The 19,651-nt window shown below is 27.0% G+C and overlaps 1 protein-coding gene across 1 annotated transcript; it reads left to right on the top strand.

Moving 5' to 3' along the window:
• Window positions 1-980: 980 nt before the first annotated feature.
• On the top strand, window positions 981-2,657 carry LOC114119283 (zinc finger MYM-type protein 1-like). The gene is made up of 2 exons (XM_050208328.1): window positions 981-2,439; window positions 2,503-2,657. Exons 1-2 carry the CDS (start codon window positions 981-983, stop codon window positions 2,655-2,657), a joined length of 1,614 nt encoding a protein of 537 aa, XP_050064285.1.
• Window positions 2,658-19,651: the final 16,994 nt, after the last annotated feature.

Below are 19,651 nucleotides of genomic sequence, written 5' to 3'. Positions count from 1 at the left end.
TACTCATTTAGTTGCTATTTCTGACAATAAAAATGCTACAGTGATTAACGAAGATTCATCAGAATTGAATATTAATTTGAACACAAATGCAGATTGCTCAATTGTAAGATGTTTATAAATATTATTTTATATTAAAACATAATGTTCTGTCATAGTTAAAAATATTAAATTACTTTTATATTTTTAGCCCACACCAGTATCAGTAGTAAATATGGATGAATATAAAACAGCAAAGTCACCAAATGGTATTGATTTATTTGTAAATTGTTCTGAAAGGGTAAGTATTTAAGTAGTTAAATATTAAATCCTTACACAATATTGTTTGGTTTATTTAAATTAATATTCAATTTTGAATACAATAGGTAATAACAATGAACTACTAGATAAAACTCATTTAATTATATTTTAGATTTTTGGTGATCCATAATTCTGATAACTTAAGTAAAGCATTTTTCATTTAATTGTGTGTACACTGTTAAATGATTAGGGAATTGATATAATGATATACATTTATGATTTATATTAGTTTCCAGTAAGGTACACTGTATATATATATTTTTAAATAAATTTCAGCTTTATTTAGCTTGATTTAAATTTAGTATGTAAATATCTATGGATAATTATATAATGACATGCTGCTTTTGTAAATCAGCTTTATTAAAATGAAATCTTAATATTTTTTAGTACTATACTACCTATATTGAATATTATACAAAATTAGGGTTTACCTAGTTTTGTTTATTTTAGGTACTAGTTGCATTTAGAAATGTAGAATAATTACACTTAATATTTATAAATTTGAAATATTTAATTATTAATAAGTTTGTTTATTATTTAAGATTGAATCTATTAAACGAATTGAAATATTGCAATCATTGTAGATTCCTGAACAAAATTATAAATATCCAACAAACAATAAAATAAATCTAAAATTCCAACACCATTGGCTTTACAAATGGACTTAGATTGCTTACTCAAAAATGTTCGATGGCGCATTATGTAAATATTGTGTAATTTTTAATGAACATGTAGGTGGTTCGGGTAGTCAAAAATTGGGTAAATTTGTTTTAACACCGTTTTCAAATTGGAAAAACGCAATAGAAGAATTTAATAAACATGATAACAATAAATACTATAAAATGACATTATTAAAGTTTGATTGTTTAATGTCAGTGTCTAATAAAACTACTGATTCTATTATAATACAACTGGATAAAAAATTGAAATCTGAGATAGAACAAAACCGCGCCAAATTAAAACCAATTATTGAAACTGTTATGTTTTGTGGCCGTCAAGGTCTACCTTTGCGTGATCATCGAGACTCAGGTCCAATAAACTGTGACAATCCTCCTGTTGAAAATGATGGTAATTTTAGATCACTCTTACAATTTAAAGTTATGTCTGGTGATATAAATCTAGCTGAACATTTAAAAACTGCTCAGGGAAATGCAAGTTATATTAGTGCTGATATCCAAAACCAAATATTAACTTCTTGTTCAAATTTAATATTAAAACAAATTATTTCAAAAATTGATGCTGCTAAATGTTTCACTGTATTAGCAGATGAAACTGCCGATATATCGGGAATTGAGCAATTTTCTCTATGTGTACGTTATTTTGAATTTTCTTCAATGCAAATGAGAGAAGATTTCTTAACGTTTGTTCCTGTTACTGATGTTACAGGTATGGGTTTAGCAAACACACTTTTAAATACTCTTGATAAATTTGGTATTGATTTGAAATATTTAAGAGGCCAAGGTTTTGATGGTGCAGCTTCCACGAGTGGATGCTTTAATGGTGTACAATCCCACGTTATCAAAAAATATCCACTTGCTCACTACATTCATTGCACCTCCCATTGTTTAAATCTAGCAATATCCGACACATGTAACATTCAATCTATACGAAACTGTACTGGTACCATACAAAAAGTATGTGTGTTTTTTAAATACCCTAAACGACAAAGTGTAATGTTAGATTCAATAAAACGTGTATGTCCTGAATCACAGATTACTAAACTAAAATTACTTTGTCCAACAAGATGGGTCGATCGGCATGACTCCATAATTACTTTTATGGAATTATTTGATGCAGTTATTGATGGATTATCGATTATTTCTACATGGCCAGACAGAGAATCGTCATCAGTAGCTTATCAACTTTTGTGTGCTATTAAGCAACCTGAATTTATTTTGGCAACACATCTGCTAGCAAAAGTATTTAGCATAAGTTTACCTCTTAGTAAACTTCTTAAAATGCAAAACATAGATTTAATTGAAGCCATGTCTCTGGCAGATAATGTATGTGATGTGTTAAAAAATATCAGAAATAATGCAGATGAGGATTTTAAGAAACTATTTTTGAAAGTGAAAGAAAAATGTATGTCACTTGATATTGAAATAACTTTACCTCGTTTAACAAACATACAAAAAAATCGGTGTAATGTAAAAATTACTTTTCCAAACGAATACTATAAAATATCATTGTTTATTCCATTTTTAGATAATTTTACTAGTCAACTTCATGATAGGTTCATTGCACATAAATCTCTAATTACCAATTTTTGCTGTCTCTTACCAAACAATAATTTGCCAAATAGAGAAGAAAACATAAAAAGTTTGGCAGAAAAGTATAGTGAAGATCTTAAATGTAGTTGAAATTCAGTAATTGGAGAAGTATTGACACGGACACAAAAATTTGTTGGAGCAGAAAAACCAAAAAATGCATTAGAAGCTCTTATAGCATGTAACCCACTCATTTTTCCATCTACTTATAAACTTTTCCAAATAATAGCTACACTTCCCGTAACTACAGCAAGCAGTGAAAGGTCATTTTCTACGTTAAAAAAACTTAAGACATACCTTAGAAATACTATTGGAGAAAACAGATTAAATAGTTTAGCACTACTAAATATTCATCGTGAAATTATTTTAACAACAGATGAAGTTCTTAATGACTTTGCAAAAGACTCAAGGAAAATAAGATTGCTATAGCTTATAATTTATAATGTAAAAAAATATATTAACATTAATATTACAATTTAAAGTTTTTTTTATTTTATATTTTTACTTGTTTATAATAATAAGTCAATAAGTGTGTACTACATGTTTAATATTAACATAAATAAATATAATTATTCAGCTTCAGTTAATCAAACAAAAATGTATTATTATATAAGCGTATAACTCAGTACATTTTAGCGCATTTAGTTTTACCACTCCTGAACAATATATTTTAGAGGCGATCAAAAAAAAGTCATTAAACCCCCCCTTCAGGTAATTCCTGGCTACGCCACTGATTTGATTACCTATGAATATTTTATCTAATAAATTTGTAAATTTTTATTGTGAAAAAAAAATACTTACGATGTTTTTCTTTATTATGTCTGACACCTCGTTAGATAACCTCTATCTCTTCGCGTGAATATTTCTGAGCAAATACTGCATACGATTATGCATACGTTCAAGTTTATAATGATATTCTATGATTACATTTAGCAAAATCATTTAAAACATCTTCAACACATAAATTGTTTGAAATCTGGCTTTCTATATGAATAATAGATAAATTTGTAAATTTTTCTTGACTCATTGAATTTCGCAGCCAATTTTTGATTCTCTTAATTGCTGAAAAAGAACGCGCACAGGTAGCAGAATTCACCGGTATGGTTAAATCTACTTTTAGCAGTTTGTATAAATTCGGGTACACTTCTGCTTCAACAACTTTTTTTTAAATCTACAAGTGTTATATTATTATGTCCATTCAATCGTATTGCACAATTCTTAGCAACCACCATTTCCGATTTAAGCGTTTCTTTATCAATGTTAAGTAATCCCTAAAACAAAATTATCACAATAAAAGTAAGTGAAATGTAAAAATTTTAAATTAAATTAATTTTTTTTACTAATTCTTACTTTATAGTGTTCTATGAACATTAAACTTCCAATAAAATCTAGTTTTATGAAATCATCAATTGCATTTGCCATTTTTAAATTTTCAATTGAAAAACGTTTTTTTCATATTAACAACCAAAACATCTAAAATATGGAAATACTTTACTTTCCAACACTCTTCTATTTTATGAAAATCATTTTCTGGAATTTGATCTTGCTCGCTACTAGTTGTAGTTGTCACAAAATAATTTTTTAAATGAGTTGGTTTCTTTTTTTATTCTTTTTGGTTTTAAACGATTAAATTCTAAAAATAAAAATAAAATAATATCAATAATTATTAATGTTTAATTAAAAATAATATAAATATTACCATTCATCTCTGAGTCAGTTAAGTTGTAAATTGATACATTATTTGTTTTTAAAAATTATTTTATTTGTTCCCACATTGTTTCCCATGATTCAATTGAACGGCTGTTTTCAAATGTGTCAATAATGCTCTCAATTAAATTTGTAGCATTTCCTAATGTAACAGACTCTTGTTGTAATTTAAGACTTAGTATATTTATTGTTTGTAAAATGTCTTCCAAAATGAACAAATATACCACGAATCTTGTTGATTTTTTTATAGATAAAATACCTAAAACGGTAATATAAAAATTATATTAAAATAATATGAAGATAAAGATTAGGTAAAGAATTGTGCATATTATCTTACCTGTAGCTTATGAGTGATCACTGTTTGTACATTCTTCAACATCTTCAGTCAATACATTTATAATTGCTAGGTAGTTTGTTTTTACTGTTTTACAGTTCCGAAACCTACAATTCCACCGAGTAAATTATTAATAATGACTCAAGACGATCTTGTTTCATAGTGCTCCTTAACCGATTTTTGATAATTTTTAATTTAGAAAAAGTTCTTTCGGTGGTTACACTACATAGTGGCAATGTACAAGCAATACGAAGGGCCATAAATAATGTAGGGAATACACTATGAAGTCCAGCTGAATAGCATATTTGAAGTAATGTTAATAAGCTTCCAGTATTCATAATATCTTTTTGTGTTTGATCATTGTTTAATTTTTCATCTGATGTTGAAATCTCCACATTACTTTCAATGTCAGAAGTGTTTGTATTGGAAGTAAACGGATAAATATTTTTTGGTAGTTTAGTTACTTTTTCAAAATTAGAATACAAGTTTGCAAACTGAATATATTCATTACACAACTCATTCCGATCTATAAACTGTTGATACAAATTAAAAAATGTACAGAACACATCTGCAGGTAGTTTTCCGTTTTTAATTTGATTTAAACGATTTTTTGAGAAGAATGATATATCCCTTAAAAGATTTTGTGCAGTTGAGTGAAATCGGTTTTCTATAGCCATTATTGCTGCATCAAGTGCGCCAAAATAAGTATCAATTTTAAATTTCAGCTTAGGATCTACTACTGATTCATCACTAGAATTTTCATCAAATTGTTTTTTTTTAGTTCTACTTCTATTTACGACCAATTGAGTGAATTCAAATTCATCAGCACGATCACTCATAAAATAATTGGATTCTGTGAATATTTCTTCGAATATATTTTCACATCTTATTTGTTTTAATGAAGTGTGGACATTTTGTATATTATTTATAGCCTCAGTAAATCGTTATCAATAGCCTAAAGCATACGAGTAAGCGGATCTATTAAATTAAATATTTTCTTAATACATAATGCAGTAAGTATAAATCGATGAGATAATAAAAAATCAATTAAACCTGATGCTTTAGCTCCAACCTTAAAATCTACTCTACTTTCTTCACTTACTATATACTCCAATGTCTCAATTACAGCATTGTATGTAAGTAAAACATTATTTAGAGCTGAGGAATATGACATACATCTCGTGGTTTCAACTCGCTTTAAACGGCGAACATTCTGATTGGGATAGTGTTTTTTTTGTGATTTTTCAAAAAAAGCAATTCTTTTTTTTACTAGTTGATATAAAACTGTACAAATATTCTAAGTTTCCAAATGTGTCAACTGCATTAGAAGAAGTACTCGCCATTTGTATAACTACAAGATTTAATCTATGGGAATAGCACCAGATGTAAATGGCAGAATTATTTTGCTGAAGAACCATGCTTGTAGACCTTCGTACTCGCCTCGCATGTTACTAGCACCATCATAACTCCGACCAATTAAGTGTTGTTTCTAGTTTAATTCTCTTTCATTACAAATATCTTTAAAGATTTCAAACAGTCTTTGACCAGTAGTAAGAGAAGATTCTTTTAATGCAATCAGCCGTTCTTGAATTTCTGGGATTTTATTAGAAAAACTAACATACCGTACAACAAAAGCTAATTGCTCTCTTTTAGATGGTCGAACGTTGTATCAATAGAGACACTAAAATACTTAGCATCAATAATTTTTTTTTTAATAGATTTGTTGATAATAATTGAAACAGAATCTATTAATTGATTTTGCCGTTGCCAGGATAAAAAGTTTGTTTCACTTCGACCGGTTGACTGTAATCTTTCTAAATAAATAGCCAAAGATGGTGACCATTTACTTAATAGAATTACTAAATCTTTAAAATCACCACGAATATTTTCATTGAAGTCTTCTGTATGCCCACGGAATGCTAAAGAATGTCTGCCAAGATACAGTGTGACCTCTATAAGTTGATTAACTATTTCTCTATTAAATTCTACTTGCATTTTTATTTTTTCAATAAGTGCTGGTAACACAGGCATGGATAACAATTTCATTTTGATAGTAACAGTTGCGTTGATGTGTGAAGTAGTCTTCTCATGTGTACTAATATCTTTAGGTCTTTGCCACGCTTCATGCAATCCATCGTACGTCCAAGCTTTCTGTGTATTCTTACCAAAAAACATACAGTATATACAAAACACTCTATCTAATAAAATGGAATAACTCAACCAATCTCTATTGAAACGTTCTCCATTGGTAAGTTCATTCCAGTAAAATTTCGACAAAAAACATCGACCATTTGAGTTAGGAAAATTTGTGTCGATTTCTGTAGGTTGACAAGGGCCTCTTTGAATAATATTTATTTTCTCTTCGGGCGATAATTTCAAATTTCGAAGAATCCCCGGATCAATAGATAAATGTTCAGCACTTATTTCAGGGTCAATACAGTTTTGAAGTAAGTTGCTTGGTACTAAAAAATAAAATACAAAAAATAAATTAAATTCTTTACTCAGCCAAGATATTATTTAATTATGTATATAAAATAACATAAATTGAAGTTTAAGTTAATAAACATGCATTATGAATTATGATAAGTATTGTTAATTTCTATATTATATAGACAATTATTAATAAAAATGAAGTACTATAGAAATAAACAAAAATGTAATTTACCAATAGATGAAGTTTGAGCTGTTGATGCAGGCAAACGTTCAAAATTCTTTGATTGATCGGTAAAGACAGTCTCGTTTTCCTCGACATTTGTACCTAAGTCCTCTCCTTAAAATTAAAATTATATAAATTAAATAGGTAAAAACTAAAATGATAAATTCTATGTGTACCTAACTATTTAGGCACAATTCAAAATCGATAGTTTAATTAGATAATGAGATGTAATTAATTTCATTAATATTGTCTAATTAAATTTTAAAAAAATAGTATTCATTTAAAAAAAAATTACCTAAATTTTTATCTAAATAAACAAAAATGTAAAAAGTCATCTAACTTAGGTACATTAGATAAATAATGATTAATAATTTATTATATCGTCATTATATATTATTTTCTATATTTATAATATTAATTATGATTTTATTTACATAGGACATAGGTAGGTACCTAATATATTAAATAGGTATATATTTTTTACAAAATTAAACTAGATAATCATTTATAACCAAAAATTACTTACCTTTTTTTGGTAAACCTTGAATTTCTTCTGGTTCATCACTTCCATGTTTTTTTGAATAAAAGTTTGACAAGTCATTTACAATATTATGTTTTTTTAGTTTTGAAATCCTACAAAAATCTTGGTGTCTTTTCCAATTCGTGAAATTTAATTTCAATCGTTTTTTTCCACAAAAGCATACAGTTTGTATTTGACATTTCAAAAAACAGAATAAGAAATGCACTCCCTCAAAGCACAAGTGAAATATTGTTTTTGTAAATAGCGAGTAACAAATTAACAAGAAACGTACGATATTCGATAATCGACAAATGACATTACGATAATAACAAGAAATCAACAGTAATTCAAATTGTCTATCTATTTATAAACATGTATGGTGAACGGGCGCACAGAATTCATTGGGTTATTTGCTTATATTATTTTACCAACATAAAATTGTCATCATCCGTTATCGAAAACACGATACTTTAGAACAATAGACAAGCCGCCACTCGCAAGGGCAATAGCACATTTAGTTATAAATAAATTTATATAGATAAAATATAAATAGTTTTAATTTGTATTTAGTATACATTAGTACAGCGATTATCAAACTTTTTTTTCACGGAGCCCTTGATATGCTTAAAATAACTCACGGAGCTCCAAAAACTTAAAATACCAATTTTACAACTCTAACAATTATGGATCAATAAATTGCTAATATACAAAATGACAAATGTATACAATATAAATGTAACTTGTAACAATTTGAGGAATAACAATATTATATGTACTTAATTTAGATGTGCTCGCGGAGCCCCTGCCCCCTAGATTAGTCTCGAGGAGCCCTGGGGCTCCGCATAGTACAGTTTGAGAACCGCATTAGTATATTACTATATAAATTTTACTATAGTAAATTAAATAGTTTAAAAGTTATGTTTTAATTTATAAGTTATAAGTATAATTAGTATAACTATATTTAGTATTCGATAAAAAGTTGCTGAATTTCTATAATAAAAATTGTTTATTGTTCAATTATAAATTATAAAGTGTAAATGGCCTACAAATTATTAAATTTTAATAACTTTATAAATCTAATTATACAAATGTATTTAAATTCTATGTTGGCAAATTATACATTTAAGATTTAATGATATAAGTACAATTATAAATTATATAATTTATATACTTAATATTATTTTAAATTATAAGAAAAACTATCTTATAGAAATAGAAATACTAAAATATTAAAAAGAAAAAAGCGGGCAATTGGGTACCGTTCTGCTGTACATTAGGGGGTGGGGTTGACCTCGGACTAGGGTAGATTAAATTTGAATGCAATGATAGGTATCATTGTATACGAAAAACGATTCTGAACGAAGATGATTTGTCAGCCTAGGATATAATTTCTAGTGGTTGGTGAAAAAGGTGGTTTATGTTTTAATGGCCTGAATACAACAAAATTTAAGTTCTTTTATAATAATTGTAAGCTAAACTTATGAAAAACCTTGTATTAAATTTCCAACTCTTAGCTACATATACAAACATTTTTATGAATTATACCTACAAAATAATTTGCAAATATTCATAATTTTGACGAATTTTCGTCAAAATTTGAACTTCAAATGCTAATAAAAAAATATTGTGCCTATGTATTCTTATAATTTTTTTAATCATTATAAGAATAACATATGAGGAACTTTGTATAAAATTTTCAAGTATTTTGATAGGGCCAAAAAAATTTTATCGACACTTAAAAAAATAACAAAAAAAATTAATATTTATTAATTATTATTTATTTATTAACAAAAAAATATTTTCAGAAAAATTGAAAATTTCAGTTGTCTATAAATAGCTCAAAAAAAGTCAAAATATTTTGAAATTTAAATCAAGTAAATAAAATGCCAATCTAAATAACTGGTAAAATTTTCAAGTATTTTGATAGGGCCAAAAAAATTTTATCGACACTTAAAAAAATAACAAAAAAAATTAATATTATTAATTATTATTTATTTATTAACAAAAAAATATTTTCAGAAAAATTGAAAATTTCAGTTGTCTATAAATAGCTCAAAAAAAGTCAAAATATTTTGAAATTTAAATCAAGTAAATAAAATGCCAATCTAAATAACTGGTAAAATTTTCAAGTATCTACGACTTATACTTTTTGAATAATAATAAATATCAAAAATCGTTTGAGGCTAAACCGTTATTTAACGCGGTTTTGTAAAAATTTAAATTTCAAACACTCATAAAATCTTTTTGTCTAAATCCGGTAGAGTTTTTTTTACAGATATTTGAAGCAAAATTTATGGAGAACCTTGTCCCAAATTTTCAAAACTTAATTCTAAAAGAAAAAATTTTTACGATTTTCCAACCACAAAATTAATTGCAAATTTTCGCAATTTTGACATATTTCGTATTAATTCGAAATTTAAGCACTTAAAAAAAAAAAATTGTGACTTACGATTTCGGATTTTTTTTTATCACTGTAAGAACAACTTATAAGAAACCTTGTATTAAATTTTCAAGATTTTCTGGTCATCCAAATTTTTTTTACCGACACTTCAAAAAAAAATCCACATAAAAATCGAAAATTTCAGTGGTCTATAAATATCTCAAAAAAAGTCAAAAATTTTTGAAAATTTATTTGTATATAGATAACACTAACATAAACATTTGGTGAAAATTTCAAGTTTTTACAGTGATAAGTTTTTGAATTACAACCATATAAAAAAATCGATTCGGTCGAAAACTGGTTTTGCGTAAAAAATCCCGTTTTTCCGTAATTTTTTTTTTTTCTCGATTTTTTTGAAAACTATTGGAAAATGTTAACTTTTTACCTCTATAATGCACCAAGGATATTCACTTTTACATCGGAAACCACCCTCATAGTTTGAAATTGGAGCATTATTTCGACTAGTTATGCTGTACACAGACACAAAAATAAAAAAAAAAAAAACATACAACATTGTAAAATCAATACATTCATCACTCCGTTCAGAATCTAAAACACTTGAATATTATTTTTAAATACTTATTGTAAATATATAGAAGATAGAACTATATAAGTCTTATTGTACACATAGCATAGTATTTATTATTGAAAAATTAATTAAATACTATAGGTAAACAATTATTTCTAACAATTTAAATACCTATAAATGAGTTAGGTACACTAGCATAAATAAAAATATGCAATATTTTTAAATGATTTATAAACTTAAGTATGAATTAACGATTGTTAGATTTTTTGTTGAGCTCAAAATTAAGTTTAATCCGTAGGTAATTATTAATAAAAAAAGGATAATTACCTAAAACTTTTGACAAAATTTGCTGCATTGTCAGTGACTATTAATGTTGTTTTATTCTGGATTTTAAATTCGTTGAGTACTTTGTCTATTAATTCAGCAATGTTATCGTATGTGTGTCTTCCTACCATATGTATACAAGCAAGTCCTTTCGAACATCTTTCCAGCGTTTGTGGATTAATCCAATGGATAGTAAATCCTAGGTATGATCTAAAATAAAAAAAGATTAAAACTTAATATTACATGAAATAGAAAAACTTAATTGAATCAAAATGCTCAAAATATTTACCTGTGGAATATGCTCCAGCAGGCTGCTGTAACACATACATATTTGATTGTATCTAATTCACTGATCATTTCATTTAAGTATCATTTTATTGTATAAATTCTCAACATCACACATTAAACTTATAAAACTTATACGTGATGCAGGAATTTTATTTGATGTAACTTCACAATATTTGACAAATGCAGGATGCTCAATAAATGAAAATGGTGATACAGTATCAATTATAAGTTTAAAATTAGCCTTATCAAACTCAACTTGATCTAATTTTTTCTTTGTTTGAACTTTACCAACCTCACTTAATTTAAGTTGCTTATAAGGTATTGTTGAAAAATCTGTTGGTCTCTTTTTCATACAATTGTTAAATTTTGTTAAATCATTTGGATGCTTAATCTGAAAATGATATAAATATAATATTTTGCACAAGAGTATACTATAACTTTTTTTATTTTAATAGTAAACAACAATAAACAATACAAACTATTTAAAAATATTAGCATTAAAATATAATAATATTGTTCTATAACATTTTAAAAAATTATCTAAAACCTATTAAAGGTTCTAGAACTTAAAGCACAATGTATGAACATTTATTTTTTGTAACAATTTTAAAATTATCTAATAAAAGTAATAAAACAAAGGTAACTATTTTTATTATGGTTAATACCTTGGTCTTTAAGAAATAAGGCTCGTTAACTTAAAATACAATCCATTTATAAATTACAAATACAGATACTTACTTTGATATGTGTTCTAAGATTTGAATTTGATAATTTAGAAGTAGAAATGTGTTTTACTTTTGGACCACACAAAATGCATTTAAAGATCAGATTGTTTTTGTTTGCATTTAAATCATTTGATTTTAGTTGTTCAAAATAAGTAGTCATGTTTGGCCATTTTGGTATATCATTAGAGCTGTTCAATTCTTGGTGCTCTGGATTTTCACCAAAAACTGAGAAAATTATGTTTTAAAAATTTTAAAAAAAATTTCAAGTTACAATAATTAGAAAAACATATTGTGTACAGTTAATATTGCAGTTTTGTATACATTAAAAAGAATTGGTTTAATAAAGTTTCTCTTGTTAAAACGCAATGCAATCACAAAACATAGGTGTTGAACGATAATCTATAAATAAACGTTTTAATTTTTTTATAAAACTGATCACAATTCACAATATTACATTATCAATAAAAAAAAAATTAATTAATAGGTATTAATATATAAATGTAATATTATAAATTATCCCAGGCTTATAAATCGTTTTAGTTCAAATCTGTTATTGTATACAATGATACCTACCTACTAAGTACTATTGCATTTATACTTAACAAATCCATAATAGTGAACTACCCTATGAGCATGTTTTGGACCCCTACAACGACTACAAATATACACTACAGTTCCTTTTTTTTTAAATATATAATTAGGCTAATATGATGTGTACAATGATGACCGATCGCCAACAATTGGTATTCGGTAGTAATTTTGTAATACTTACATTTATGATAACAATATCATCTAAATTCTATACGTGTTTATTTCTACAATACTGTTATAACATGAGTAAAATTACTTGGATTTAATTAAAATATTACTTACTTGGATAATTATTGTCCATGACGGCTATGTTCAATAGGCAATAAGTAACAAATTCGTGATAAATAATTTTTTTTATTGACGGTTGAAGATCGCAGAAACTGCAGTAGCGTTATAAAGACTGAGCGAGCCAGTAAGGAATGAAAACTATTTTATGAACTATGAATGTGCAATTGTACAAATATATATTACACCACTATTTATAGTTGGTACTAGGTAGGTATTTTTGTAACAAAATGATAGTCGACAATCATAAAAATTATAAAATAAAATATAAATAAATATTAAGTAATAATAACAATAATAATAATCTGGTATTATTAAATATTTAAATGTGACTTCGTGAGCTCGTAGGTATGGACATATCTTATATAATATGGTCATACGGGCGGTTAAATGTCACATTGTTACAATGTTATTATTTATTATTTTAAAATTGTATTAGTATACTAAGCATTACTAGCCCTCCGTGCTATTTGTAGAAATAATTACGAAAATATCTTTCTTTTTTCCCAACAATATTTTCTAATATTCTACGAATTTAAATCGACAAATCGTTATAGACTAAAGTATATTCTAGATAAAACAAAAATTCAAAATTAACTTAATTGGTAATATTTAATTAGTAATTTAAAACTATATTAATTATAGTTTATTCACCAACTATTGAAGACTTTCACTTTATAATTAATAATTATTAACAAATGTTCTAAAATCCCTATGAATATTATTATTAATTTTATTTGACAAGATTGTATCAACTATTAAGAAAATGTATAAACAGACACAGTGTGATGTATGTATATATTTGTATGCAGTTCATTTTTAGATTTAAAAATAATTTAAACAAACAAAGTTTTAAACTAATCTTACTAAGTTGTATTACAAAAATAGTTAACTAAATATATCTAATTTAAATTATTAGGTACATCATAGGTACAATATAGACATTAAAATCTAACGTTCAATTTAGTATTAATTATATTATTCATGCATTTTGTACTTTTGTTATTAAATTAAATTTAGATTACATTGTAGATATTTGTAGCATATCATATTGACAATGTTTGACTAACTCAATTCAATACAAATGTCATAACAAGGTACAAAAGGCATAACTATGTTTTTTTAACAAAATAAATTAAAATAAACAAATATAAATTTATAATCATAGACTTGGCAAGATCTTAAAGCCAAAGCTAAAAAAGCAAAGTGGTGTTAAGAGTGATTATTCTGGAACTGGTGGAGGTCCTCCTCAGACTAAAAAGTTAGATCCTGTTGAAGAGAGGATATTAGGTACAATTGGGGAAGTACCGATAAGTGGGGATCCTCATATTCAGGTTTCAACTGTTAATTTCAGTTTTGATTCCAATATTAGTGTGCCAGAATCAGTCAAACCTATTCACATGCCTGCAACCACAAGTACTTTTCAGTAAGCTATTAATATAACAATAAAAAAATAATAAATTATTTATTGTTGCATTAAATCTAAAATTCTTATATTTTATAAAAGTAACTTACAACCTATGCCAATGCCTGAACTAAATAATTAGAATACTGAGAATGCATCTTTTACTCAGCCACCCAAAATAGTATTCCCAGAGTTGTCTCAATCTAAACGGTACATAAACTTAATTTATATAGAAATATTAAAGATATAACTTATAATTAAACTATAAATTGTTAACATACCTTTTATTATGTATCAGTGTCAAATTTTCAAAAGCAGATAGGCTAAAGTATACTGCTGAAGCCACTAATAAATTGTATCGAAACCCGCAATTCAATAGTGGAGAGCTATTACAAAGCCAAACTTGATTTACTTAAAAAAAAAAATCGAACTAAAAGAAAGAATGGTAATAGCAAAAGAAAGGAGTGTTATTGCCAGAGAACGGAGTGCTACTGCTCAAGAAGCAATCGCAAGTGCTCTAGTCTACTAGTTACAAGTTAATCTAAGTTGCCTCTTGATATTAGCCATACTCACACTACAACTACAGAATAGATTAAACAACTAACACTACTTAAATTTATATTCTATAATTATATTAACCTATTATTCTATGTATCTATATTATCTATATTACTATTCGTCTATACCTAAAATGGATAAAATAATAAATAAAATAAATAATAAATTGCATTATCACCTATAACATCGTGAAAACTTTGACACGGTCGTGTCGCACGAATACCGCGATCTCACCCGCTAGACCCCCTTGCCTAGGTATCACCACTCGTTCGATAATCAATCGGGACGCCCGAGCGATTAATCGAACCAGTTTCTGAGTCGGCGATGAGCCCCGAAGCTCCCGCGGCGTGGGTGACGACCGCCGAGAGCTTCGGCGGCGTTTGTCTGTTTTTAACCGAGCGTTACGACTCGTCTCCGTCCACCGCCTACGCAGACTGCATCTGTCGCGACAGTTGTTTTTTTTTATAGCTTATATCAAAAAGTACTTGTAAATGCTTTTCTGTAGGTTTTTGACTTTTCTTGCGACTACTTGTTTGAGTTGCGACCTGTGCAACGAAAGTTCTCTTTTCGCTAGTTGTTTTGTTTTATCATTATATTAATTTTCATTTGGTATCATACCTATACACTTGTTGTTGTTTCTTTTATTTATTTATTTGTTTTTTTCCTATATTATTATTATTATTCAATCTGTGCTACGTGAAAAATTAACATTTTTTTTATATAATATAATATTATATAGAAAATATGAATAATAAATAATAATATGCTTAATTGCAATAATTATATTAATAATTAATAAGGCAATACGATAGTAAAAATGTGTTCCAAATGGCAAAGGGCAAACGCTGTAAAAGTGTGAACGCCAAATAAACGAACTAAAAATAACACGAAATTATTTACCCAAACGTGACGTCATATCATTAAATATGATGGCTACATAATTGTGCCTATACAAGCATATAATAAGGCGCGTCCATTAGCTTATATAGTCGAAGGTAGATATCCCATATATATAATATTATCTACAACCGTGGTATAGTTTGTATAGTCATAGAGTAGTCATAATTATTATCTATGTGTATAGTACACGGAATTAGATATAATCACATATAATATTGTACACAACCAAGGTTTATAGATTATAATCTATTATAATCTATAAACCTTGAACAGCTGCAGCTGCTGATATAGATAATAAACTTTATCTATATCTGTGATATTTTATGTTTTGTTTACATTCCGTATGTTGACGTTGTTGGTTGATTACGGTTTTTAAAATTTTATTTCTATTATGAATTAACCATGTATTAAATTGTAATCGTTTTAAATTAATATGATTCTACATCGTGTTGATTCTGTGTGTAACAATTACATATTAACATCAAGACGAGCCATTTCTTAAAGATTTCATTATGTAAGTTTAATAAGTACCTATCACATTAAATTACTTAATATTTACTTATAATTATGTATTTTGTTTATTGTTTAGATACTACTAATGGCTGAATTTTATCATCAAATATGCATATTATAGTGTAACCATTGATTAAATATACATAGATAGCCCATACAATGATAATGTATGGAAGCTCCCAATAACCGACCGGGGGAGCCAGAAATGTAGTAGTATGGGAGCTAGACATCAGAGTGCGCTATTTTTGTAGTTCAGTGGTCATATTATACGGCTTTGAACCCAGGGGTTCCGATTTCGAATCCTGCAGAGTACAACAGATTTTTTTCTTTTATTTATCTTTACAATACGACTATTGACTAAGTACCTATATCTTAAGAATTTATTCATATTGAAATAAATTAAACATGGCTGAGCATTTTTTAATTAATATATATGATCATTTTAGCTGTTACCTATAACAAAATTACTAGACAATTTTCGAAAAAAAGCTATATTTTGTATTAACGACACAATTCAAAATTTCAAATATGTAAATTTAGCGAATTAAGTAGTTATTTCCTTACTATTATATTCACCATAAAATGAATATATACTATTTTAATTACTTTCCTGAGTATTTATAAACATTAGACAAGAAGTATTTTAGATATTAGAGGCTATTTATTTTTACACATTGTTGCTCACGAGTAACAATATTATGTGCTGTATATGTGTTATAAATGGGTATTAACTCGTTATCACAGAATATAAATAGTCTTAAAATTCTATTGTCAATTAATATACTATTTATTTTTGAAACAACAAACATTTAAAACGTTTTATTTTGTTATACTGATCAGTGATCAATACGTGTCTGTAGTGAATATTACTATCTCGTTTCTGCACAGTAGTTTTTTATTTAATTAATTTAAACGTTTTGGTGGTGTGCGTCTATAATAATTATATAAATGTCTCGAAAAAGTGGACACAAGTGTTTATATTTCAACTGTGGTAAAAGTGGACGAACCGTAAGTGGTCTTAAGCTTTACCGATTTCCAAAAAACCCAAAACTTCAACAACAATGGGTTATAAATTCAGGTAAAATATATTTTAAATTATAAGTTATAAAAAAAATATTGTTAGATACTCGAAACGTTTTTTAATTATTATTTTTTTTTTTTAAATAATTTCAAAAATACATTCTGGGCATTTAAGTTTATTAAATAATAATTAAACTATTATTTTTATAATTTTAAAATATTTCAAACTACTCTAAAAATTAAATAAAAAACTTTTTTAGGCAATGACGACCTCATTCATTTAGAAACTGCTGATTTGTATAAAAAACATATATGCATGAATCATTTTCAAGATTTTGACTTCAACAATGATACTAAAAAATATTTAAAAAAATCAGCCATTCCAATACCATATCAAGAAAATACTTTTTTCCACATCCGCACTCCAATAAAAACGTATTCATCTAAAACTTTAAAGCATAACTCACCTTCAATGTCAACTTCAAAGCAATACTCTCCCACAAAATCGATTTATATACCAACACCGACTAAAATAAATTCTTCTCGTGTATCAGAACAAAAAACACCAATTCTTACTCCAAAAACACAACATTTAGTTCAAAATTCAATTAATATGCCTAGTCCCCTCATATTTAAACCAGTTAAGTTATTTGCGAATACAAACGAGGATTCTAAACAGGAAATAGAGAAACTTAAAAAAACAATAGAAAATTTAAGAAAAAATTTAAAAAGTAAACGTTCGACAATATCAAAGCTCCGTAAAAGTTTAAGTAACGCTCGTCATTTATTTCGTTCTCATGATGTAACAAAATCCTTGCGTTTTCCATCAAAAGATGCTCAAATATTAGTAAATATGCAAATTATGAGAGGTAAAATGTCAAAGAAATCATGGTCAAAAGATGAACAAAACTTTGCTCTTAAACTTTATTACAAATCTCCGTCAGCCTATAAATTTTTAAGAAACATACAAATTAATCTACCTGGGGTCAGTACAATTAGACGTTTAATTAGTTCTTATAAATTTAAGCCAGGCTTAAATGCAAATATTTTAAAACAACTTACGTTAAAAGTCGGTTCAATGTCAGATGAAGAAAAATATTGTACTCTGGTCTTTGACGAAATGAAAATTAAAAAGTTCTTAGAGTACTCCAAATATTTAGATGTCGTTGAAGGATATGAAGATTTGGGTACAAAAAGATGTAGTAACGCATTAGCTACTCAAGCTATGGTTTTTTTAATTAGAGGCATGTATTCTAGCTGGAAAATGCCTGTTTCATATTTTCTTTCTGCTACATCAATGAAAGCAACTACTTTGAGTAAGCTAGTTATTGATCATGTACAACAATTAATGAACTGTGGGTTAAAAGTTAGAGCTATAGTATGTGATCAAGGCCCGAATAACAGGTCTGCTTAATCTAACAAAAGAGAAAATATGGTTTATAGTTAATAATATAAACATTTTTGCCATATATGACGTACCACATCTTTTTAAAAATTTAAGAAATAATTTATTATCAAGCGATATAATTTGTTTAGATAATAAAGTTTCATTTTCGGACATAAAACAAACATATTTAATTGATAAACAAAGTACTTCAAGTCGAGCTCTTCTTAAAATAACGGACAGTCATATTAATCCCGGGCAATTTCAAAAAATGAGCTGTAAACTGGCTTTACAAATATTTAGCAATACAATGAGTGCAGCAATTAAAACTTGTATAAAAACTGGCGAACTTAAATCATCTTCAGCATTGTTTACTGCTGAGTTTATTACATTTGTTAATAATCTTTTTGACTGTTTAAATAGTCGATCATTGTACAGTTCAAATCCTTACATGTGTGCAATATCAAAAGAGAGACCTAAACAACTCGAATTTTTAGAAAGTGCAAAAACATGGTACCAAAGTCTAAAAAAATGCAGTGGCCATTCTAGACCATACAGTTTTGACGGATTAGAATGGACAATTAACGCGGTCATTAATATCTATGAAGAACAATCAAAATTAGGGTTTGAATACTTGTTAACGGCGCGATTAAATCAAGATGTAATTGAAAATACATTTTCCGTTTTTCGCCAAAGAGGTGGATATAATACAAACCCTACAGCAAAGGCATTTAGAATTACTTTTAAAATGTTATCTAATATGCAATTGATGAAACCATCTGCATTGTCAAATTGTGAAGCAGATGACGATCGTAGTGTTATGTTTGAGTTTGATACAAATACAATTATAAAACCAACTGATGACTCTATCGTTAATGAAGAAGACGAACAATCCGACTCTAGTCTTT

The sequence above is a fragment of the Aphis gossypii genome, unplaced genomic scaffold, assembly GCF_020184175.1.
Source record: "Aphis gossypii isolate Hap1 unplaced genomic scaffold, ASM2018417v2 Contig00087, whole genome shotgun sequence".
In the NCBI taxonomy this organism is placed as follows: Eukaryota; Metazoa; Arthropoda; class Insecta; order Hemiptera; family Aphididae; genus Aphis; species Aphis gossypii.
The sequence above is the reverse complement of the archived record's forward strand: the minus strand, read 5'-3'. Positions and strand labels throughout refer to the sequence as shown.